The 9,901-nt window shown below is 31.0% G+C and overlaps 1 protein-coding gene across 5 annotated transcripts in view; it reads left to right on the plus strand.

Moving 5' to 3' along the window:
* tai (basic helix-loop-helix family member taiman) overlaps positions 1–9,497 on the plus strand; it is a 265,687-nt gene extending 256,190 nt beyond the window's left edge. For all 5 annotated transcript variants that reach the window (XM_072532815.1, XM_072532816.1, XM_072532818.1 and 2 more), the window contains one exon: positions 1,644–9,497. In XM_072532815.1, coding sequence (XP_072388916.1) covers positions 1,644–1,712 — 69 coding nt within the window. In that variant the 3' untranslated portion in view covers positions 1,713–9,497. The remainder of the gene's footprint in view (positions 1–1,643) is intronic.
* The last annotated feature ends 404 nt before the right edge of the window (positions 9,498–9,901 follow it).

Raw genomic sequence — 9,901 nt, forward strand, 5'->3', positions numbered from 1 at the left:
GTATGATATGAAATATAGTAAGTGGAAAAGACGAGTAAAATATTGATGGCTAAAAATTTTGTCTGTTAATACTAATTAAAGTATTAAGAGTATTCAAATTTTTCGAGGAATGCTTCATAAAAAGCAGTAAGTAGTTCACGAAGATACAGCTTACTGTAATTTAGTAGTGAATATTTATTTACTCTCATCATGTGACTTAAATATTGGTTTAGGGTAGCTCTTACTCCACTTGGACTATGTAATGCTTTTGGTGCGGGGTATTATTAAGAAAATATATTTTATAGCACATTTTAATATTTTTCATGTATGTATTGGTAAATCCTGAATAATATGTATGTGTTTGGGAGTGGCTTTTAATTGCTTGGCATCAATAATATATGAAAAGGAAGGGAATTGTATATGGTATATATTTAAAATACTTGTTTTTTACATTTTTTTTGTAATAATATGACAACATTTATTATAATCAAATCTATAAAAGCTATAAAGATTATAATGTTCCAGCATGTTCTAGATGCTTGTTTTTGTTCAAAATTTAGGCATACAAATTAATTATTTATTAGACCATAACTTCTTTGTGTTGCTGTACGAATTGATGACATTCCGATAGTAGATTGCATCATTATTGAATTTACATTAAATTATTTAAAAAATTCTGAACTTAAGACAATCAAGTAGTGCAAACAAATTCATTATCTGCCAGAAGATATAAATGCCTGTCTTTATTCTCCAAAAGTTTGTTTTTCTTTTTCACACTACAACATTTGTTGACGTCTATTATACCTTATCGTGTGATGGTAGAAATCGAAGAGTGGGAAAGGCAGGATTCTGAACCAAATTTCGTACTTGGTCTTACAAGTGGAGACATTAAGTATTGTTATAGTGTCGCATAGCGTTTTTGTCACTGATATCGATCAAACAGCGTATTTACGTTAAAAATGCAGTTTTGTTATTAAAAGTTATGTGGATCATGTGCGCCAAAATATATTTTAACTTTTTAAATTTTCATGTCTCTGTTTTATAGCGGGATTAGTTTTGTTGAGTTATTGTTGATATTGCCCGTTGTACAAAAAATGTATTGTCCGCATATTATTTTAAACAAAACCACAGAATAGGATGCGAGGCCATGTTTAGTGCAAGTTTTAAATAACATTCCTTCAACTTGATAAAATACTGTATTTGGTAAATCTTTTTGATAAATTTACAGCTTTATTTACAATCCTAAGTAATGGATCATTTGACACAGCACAAATTACATTTAAAACAATACTACAATATGTAATAACAACTTTAGAAACTATGCCGTCAATTGTTATCGGTACATGTACAGGTAAGATAAAAAGTACCACTAAAGGGGGGGGGATGTACGCGACCTAATGCCGTACAAAAAATATTTGCACTAGGGACAGTGGAATTTTTTTATTTTCGGAAAACTTTTTCCGCAGTAAGTGTCAAGGAATATTATCGCTAATAAATATTTAGGTTTTCAAAAATCTAGAAAAAATTTTTCACTGAATACGACTTTGTAGTTTCTTCCTTTTCATATATTGTAACAAACATATTTTTTTTCATTTCATACTAACTATATGCATCTATTTTCGATTTTCTGTAATTATAACAAATAAAATATTTTGTATTTTCAGAATACTATGGAGGAGGGCCGGCAAGGTGATCAAAAGTCTTCACTTTTACAGAAACTTCTTTCGGAGTGACCACTTGTAAATATTAGAGATATACACTACTAGGTACCTCATTGGTTATCGTACCACAGGCTGTAATCCAGACAGGTTAGCTGTATCAAAAGTGCATTACTACGTTGCTTATTCGTTACATATATATAAAAAAATATATATTTAAGATAGGGTAGTGCGGAGCAACAGAACGGAAGGCGCAAGGGTGAGCGTGCAATTGTAAATATTACATAAAAGATCAATTTTGTGGGACAATTGTTTATATTATACATATATAATGATAAGTATAGTTTATTACTGGACTTGTTTGAAAACTTGTACCTCAGTCGGATCGCTTAGTTAGTTGTAGGATTGTCATACAGGCAACTAGTCATTTTCAATTAGATTGGCATTCGAAAATAATCTCATACTCTCACTGACATACGTTTTAGTTTGTTAATATTAAAAGTAGACTTTTTTAAAATTATTTTAGTAATTATATTCTATTGGATACTGATTCATCATTTTGCAAATCGAATGGCAAATTCTTATTAACATAATCTCTCTATAATCAAACTAATTTTTTACTGATCCTAGCAATGTAGCTGGATTAAAATTTTGGGGAGCATGTGATTTGCATTCAAGCGATCAATTTTTTGGATGTATTCACAGGAAACGTTCATCCAATCAAACATGTTCAGATGAACTATCATTGCTCTGTCATAAAATAAAATATATATCTGAAATTTAAGGGAGTCGCTAGCAGAGAAAGTCTTAAAACATAGTTTTAAAGGAGAATTGGAATGTTCCATTGTAGTATATTAAAGTATAAGTGGATATTAAGGTATTTAAAACACGCTCGATTTTTCGAGCACGACGGCTCAGCCGGAGTGCCCGAAATAGAGCAAGTGTTTTAAAGATCAGTTATCGACGAATACTTTACGCTATTTTTTTTATTGGTACACCTTGAAATCATGTATTATTACTACAAAAAATTGAAATAAGAGCTAATAATTAAAAAATGGTTGAATTTGTGATATCATTATACCTGTCGATGTTGGAAATGAGAAAAACAAAAATTAATTTGCAATCTGTCGCATAAGATTAATAGTTATTACTGGTTTTATATTGCACAAAAATGAGTTTTAACATTGATTACTTAAATAGTAAAGCAGAAACGCGGTTAATACCGCAAAAATCGTGAGACGCTTTTAAAAAAGAATAGCAGTTCATTAAATGGATAGAAGAGCAAAAGGTAACATACAAATGAACGAGTTGTGCTTGCTTACCTTCACAAAATGTGAGAACAGTACATGCCGTCGACTATGTGGGCTATTCATTCGAAATTGCAAAGTGCATGTATTCAAGAAAGAAAATTTGCGGATGTTTTTCACAGATGATCCGGACATTACGTATTTATTTTTGAAGGTGGTAACCATTTGCGGTATCTTTGGCTTTTGCAGAAGATGCGAATTGTGCGATTTAGCTTACATGACATCAAGGAAGAAGGAAGCGTATTGCTTATTACTATCCGACCATCTAAGACTGTGATGACAACTAACAGTGGCATGACAATAGATCAAATCTAACGACAAGTAGGATGTTAATCGGCAGCTGTAGCGACTGGTTACGTTGAAGAGAGTGCTACCAATAACAAGAATGTTTCAGTCATTATTGGGAGTGCCATTAATGGAAGTACAACCCCATTGGCTTCCGAGATTGTCGGTAGTATTAATTTGAATAGCATTTCCACTGATTTAAAAAACGGAAGTAGAAATATTTTAAACAATACCAACTGTACTTTTCACATTCAAGATTTTCAAATATTTAAAAAAAAGTTTTTGAAACATTTATTAGTAATATTTTATCCATATTTTATTTATTTTACGTTACAAGGTATGCCCTCCTGTCAGGTCAGATCAATATTTAAAACTGTTGATGTTGCAATGGTAACTTCAAAACACGCGCGTTTTTGAAAGTTTAATGAAACACGCTAAGGCGTACTTTAAATAATCAAAATGGGGTACCAATAAAAAAAATATGTAATTGTCACTCCAAAATTGTATGTTTGGGTGTTAAAATGAAGTATCAAGTGTAGTTATTTAAGACGGTTATTGTAGCTATAGGAAAAATTCGGTAAATATGCATATAGAAAAAAAAAAAAGAATTGGAATTACCGGACACTCCCGACCAACGATAGGTTTTAAGTGGTCATTTCATAAACATTTATTGGCTAGCGTTATATGCTATTCAGGGTGTTATATGCTATTGCAAACTTTGATTGCTTCTAAAAGGCGTGATTTTAAAACCTGCGATACGAAACGTCCCCCTAATTGCTCTTTGCTGTGCTTTATTTCAAATAAAAGTCTAGTTGACATAAATTGCCGTTAAGACTGAGAAGAACCTCTAGATTCATGGAAACTCATGAAAAGTAGGATACAGGAAAATATAGTTACAAATACATTTAAATAGGACTTGGAATTTCAATCGGGTGTGGAACAAACAGAAATAATGCCGACCACTTGATGCCGACTACAAGATACATTAAAAACCATTTTTTTTTTTATTTTTCTGCTTTTACATTCTTCGATGTTACTAAAACTAGTTTTGATACTACCCAAAGATTAAAACGACGGTTAAAATATTTATACGAAATTTGGTATACATTTATAATTCTTAACAATGAATTCGAATGCCTACTATTGAAATAACTGGTTGGACCGTGAGAATTTTACTTTTTAAGAATTAATTAGGTACTGTTAAATTGTTAATGTTAATTTTAATTCTATGTTTCTCTTTAATTAGTTTGTTAATACTTCAATAAGAAACATTACAAAAACATAGTGAGACTAATCTATATGGAGAGATTTGTAGAAAGGTACAGAACTTGCGAGTATATATTTTAACATATTTTAAATTTGCAGCAAGCATATCATTTTTTAATCTAGCTAGTGCCAAATAAATTCAATAGTTTTGTTCTGCTCTTTTAAAATCATTTTATAATTTTTTTTTATTACAAAACAGTAGTTCAAATGTATTTTCTTTTTCATTTTATAAAAGCCATATACTGTATTAGTTTAGGTATTGTGTTATGCTAACTGTGAATGATACAAACATTTTTAGGATTTTTTAAATGTATATAAACCAATTTTTTTATTGACTTTAATCAAATTAAAACACTCAGTTGTCCGAAAAAGGTTTAGAAGGTCTAGTAATTTTTATTTATTCATAATAAGTATATTACATTGGACTTTTCATATTTTTAACATTAGTCAATAGTAGTAGAGATCTGTATCTCATAATGAATTGATTATAAGAAACGGTGTGTGACATTGGACTATATTGATAGATGGAAGGAATGAGCCAGGAAGTAGTATACGACTATAAATATTTTCAATATTTGGCTTTAAATGTTTATTACAAATAACTGCCATAATACTGTTTTTTTTTGCATATATTGGTTTTTAAAGATGTTACATAAACTAGACCTTTTAAACTATTAAATACCATTTACACATTTTTAATAATACCATTAATATTTTTAAAATTACATATTGTTATGTTTTTTGTATTCAGTTCTGCTATTACCTCCCCATACTCCTACGAGCAAATTGCGCAAACTTTCTTTACATAATAAATATATCTATGTATACTTTACACATTTTGATACAACTCCAGTTTGTATATACTAGATTATTAATTACTGTGACTTCATTTTTGATATTTTCATAGCAAAAGGTACCTGAAACTTTCTTGATCCCACTTTTTCCCTGCACCACAATAGTAACTTTCGATTCAACCTTCTTCTATTGGTTTATTAGTTTTTTAAGCAACTTCTATCAAATTTTAATTTTTATATGGATTGATTTTTATCTTCTACACTTGGTAGAACATGGTCAGAGACATAAAACAGACTGTCATGTCTAGATAAAAAGAAGAAGACACTTCCAGTAACTGACGAAATAAAGCATAGTCAGTCAAGAATTCTTTATTTAAATAAACAAATGTTTATAACTAAACAGTTGTAAAATAAACTGTAATTACCGTACGTTTCGCCTAAGTCATCAATGATGATCACAAAGAGTAAATTAAACCATATAATGTGTGCAACAAAAAGTATGTTACCAGATTTTTACATAAATCTTCCAAGTAAAATGGAGCTCATAAACTAATTATTTAGTTCAACGTGGATGTAATTGCAGTACAGAAAGATGAGAATTTGATATCAATCCTAAGCCTATGGTACAATATTACCTTCTGAATTTTACTTACTCAAAATATCGATGGAAACATCCTGTGTCAATTTTCACTGGAATTATCATCATCATCATCAGTGGTGTTACACCTCTGTATGAGCCAAAGCCTTCTTCAGAACAATCCTTCATTCGCCCCTGTCTCTGGCAACTCTTCTCCATGCTCTAATTCCGATAGACTTCAAATCATTTTCTAGGTTGTCTTGGTACCTAAGTCTCGGTCAAAAACTTTTCTGACTATGGCATCTTCCTCTCGTCTGATTACATGACCTATCCATCTGAGGCGTGCTACCTTAATGAATTTTACAACGTCAGGTTCTCCAAATCTTCTATACAACTCAAAATTGTAACACCTGCGCCACAAACCTTGTTCTTTTATGCCTCCATATATTCGTCTTAGTATTTTTCGCTCAAAACGTTTGAGCAATTCTTGGTCATTCTGTGTTAGTGTCCAAGTTTCTGAACCATATGTTAGCAGTGGTTTTATTAGTGTTTTGTATACAGTCAGTTTAATTTTTCTAGGCATTTTTGAGGCCATCTGTCTTCTTAAGCCATAGTAACACTTATTGGCGAGCACTATTCTTCTTTTTATTTCTTCACTGACGTTGTTATCTTTGGTTAGCAGCGACCCTAAGTATATGAAGGTGGCAACACCTTCCAGTTCTAGGTCATCAATTATTATTCGTGTAGGTGTGTGTGTGTGTGTGTGTGTGTGTGTGTGTGTGTGTGTCACTGGAATTATAACACAACAAAAACAGAATTCCAGTAAAAATTGACATAGGAGGTTTCCATTCTTCACTATAGGTATGACTTATTAGGTATTAGGTAAACATTTAAAAGTTAACCATTTATTAATTTATAAAAATGTTTTTGATGACGATTCCTGGATTGGAAATCGAAACGTCAAAACAAATATAAAATGCCATTAAATTACAATGAATTGGGGTTTAATCCCATATAAATACAATATTTAACTTAAATATGCCACAAGAAAACAGTTTCAGAACCTCTTTATGCTTACAGTGGTTGTAAACATATTCATATTTTTATCATCTTAATTATTGAGATTATGTAATATCCCCGTGTTTGTAATTGGATCGCAATAAAAATTTTAAGAAATCTCGATCCTTTTCTTTTGTTGTGTCCATCTGCCTGCCTGTTAGTAATTTACAGAAACTGTCAATTGTAATGTCTGCTTTTAGTGCTCTTTTTCATCCTCATTCACCAACGATGGTTTATAATTCTAGTGTTAAAATCCTATTGCCCTTTGTACATAATGGTAGGAATAGCTGCTAAGTCATAGGACTGTCATCCTTGCAATTTTTGTGTAGCAACCCTACTACGCTGAAGTTTTGTCTCACTTCTGAACTAGTACCCTGTCTGGTAGCAGCTCCAAAATCTTTCTAGGTATTTTTATTATTAATTATCACGCCTCACGTTGGACTCAAGTATGTTAACAATATTTAGAATATAAGTTAAATATAAAAACAGAATTTATTAAGAAACTTGAGAACTTACACTTTCCTTGTATGTTAAAACTTTTGATGAAAGAAATTGATTAATGCTGGATCTAGATCTCCCATAGCATCTTCCATGTTTCCTGTTTTTGTGCTGCTTGCATACAATTTCTGCTGATATGTTTTATTTCGTCTGACCATCTTGTTGTTTGACAGTTTCTTCTCCGGAGAGACCTCCACTCAATGATGTGTTTTGTCCATTGATCATCTGACAACCTTACAACGTGTTCGATCCAGTTTCACTTCGCAGCATATATTGTTCCATTGATACACGAGTTACACGTTTTTGCTTAGTATTTTCTTTATTAGCGTTAGAGTGTCTGCACCAAATATAATGCAACGGTAAGTATGCACTAATCAATCAATTTTCTTTTCTGATACGCAAATTCTTAGTTTTGATTATACTTGTAATGCGATGATCAATGCGATATTCTGTTACGTTAGCTTTTTTTCTGATATATTGTGTCAATATCTTTCATAATCTACAGCTATTAATACCGAGGATTTTTAGTACTACATCCTATCATGCATTCAGCCTGTTCCCCTTTTTTAGAATCTTTATATCTATCTTTCTAGAATCTATCTTTCATAATCTACAGCTATTAATACCGAGGGTTTTTAGTACTACATCCTATCATGCATTCAGCCTGTTCCCCTTTTTTAGAAGGCTAGCTTAGTTTATGAAGGCAAGGTAAGCTAAGGTGGATAATTTTTTAAATCTGTCATATCGTTTTTTTATACACACAGTACAACCGCGTTTTTTCAGTGAGATGGACTTATTTCCTGATTAAGGCAATCATTAAAAGGTCTCACCAGCACTTGGACAATTTTGAGTCCATATAAGTTGATCGTTTGGATTACTATTTTATCTTCGCCAGGAGGTTTTTCATTTGTTGGAAGATTGATCTTGAATTTCATTTGGTGTTATTTCGGGTTTATCTTCGGACCATTGCTTTATGATTTCTGGAAAGGTGTGGTACTGATCGATCTTCATTTGTTTTTTGGTTGTGTTACAGTCCCAGATTTCTATTTTGTGGATGCTTTTACCTTCCAGTAACATGTATATTTGTTATGGTACACGAGGGGGGCTTGCTATAATTAGTCATAAGAAATACATTGTAGGGGAGAAAATTATTTGATTATCAATGAAAAAAATATCTTCAAAAAATAAGAAAAGGACAAATATATAGAAGAAAATAGATATAAAAAGAAAATATTGGTTACATTAAAGACGATGTAGTATTTATGACGCCGTTAATTTTATTTCCTACAAATTGAATATGTCAAAAATATAGTCATCGATTACAGCAGCAGATATTTTTTGTAATGTGGTATTATTAAAAAGTAAATGTTAACAGTTTTAGATATTATTTAAATAATTTATATTGATGTACAAGGTGACACTCAACATACAATTTTATCTTCTAATTCGAAGAGTCAAAAATAATTTTTAGTCAAAATAAACCTTATATTCAATGAAAATTTGACCAGGGTAAGATGGCAGAAATAGCTCGGATGATTTTATTTTGACCTTTTAAAGAAAACAACTTATTTTTGATCTTCATTAAATAACAATTTTAACTCTATACCACATTTTTATTATGAAAATACATTAAATTTTCTAGAATCTGAATATTTTAGAATATTCGACTGAGGTATAGCAACAAAAATTGTTATTTTAAAAATATGTTTATATGTTTAGTGTTGTCTTCCTTTTAGTGAGTGTTCAAGCTACGCATTACCAAAAAAGTATAAATTAGTAACTGTTAATATTTTATACATAATTTAAAGTATGTTATTTGGAAAGCCCGTTTTGTTGGACATTGTGATAGGCGTTGGCCATGTTACTGTTGCTAGGATTCACTCCTAGGCCCTGTATATGTAGACATAGAATTCATACTTGATTATATTGTCAATTACACCCTAGCCACAGAAAAATTGAAAAAAAAAAATGAACAAATTGACAGACAAAACATTATTTAATTACACAGATATTTTTTGTACATTATTGGAGTTTTGAAATATATCTATATTATAAATAAAAATATAATTTCTGATTTTTAGTTTTATTCTACACTTAACTGTCAGCGAATTGCAATTGTCATATCACAATGATTATCGTTTTTAAGCAAATTAAGCTGTTGCGTGCAACACTTTGACACGAAGTAATTAAAATTGTATCGGCCCAAGAATATTTACCAGCAGCAAACGTAAGTAGCATTCGTCACATGGAATTAACTGTGAAAATACAACCAATAGCATTCGTAAACCGCACATCAGATATCGAGCACAGTTCTTTTATTAAATCTTGTCCATCTACTTTGGCTCTCGGATCATCTTCAGGAGCATTTCGTCAAACATTGGCTATTCAGCACATTTAGGAATGTCATAAACATTTAAATACTCTTATATAAATAATGGACAATGGTAGGAGACAAAATGATGCTGTGAACATACACAC

The sequence above is a fragment of the Diabrotica undecimpunctata genome, chromosome 5, assembly GCF_040954645.1.
Source record: "Diabrotica undecimpunctata isolate CICGRU chromosome 5, icDiaUnde3, whole genome shotgun sequence".
Taxonomy (NCBI): domain Eukaryota; kingdom Metazoa; phylum Arthropoda; class Insecta; order Coleoptera; family Chrysomelidae; genus Diabrotica; species Diabrotica undecimpunctata.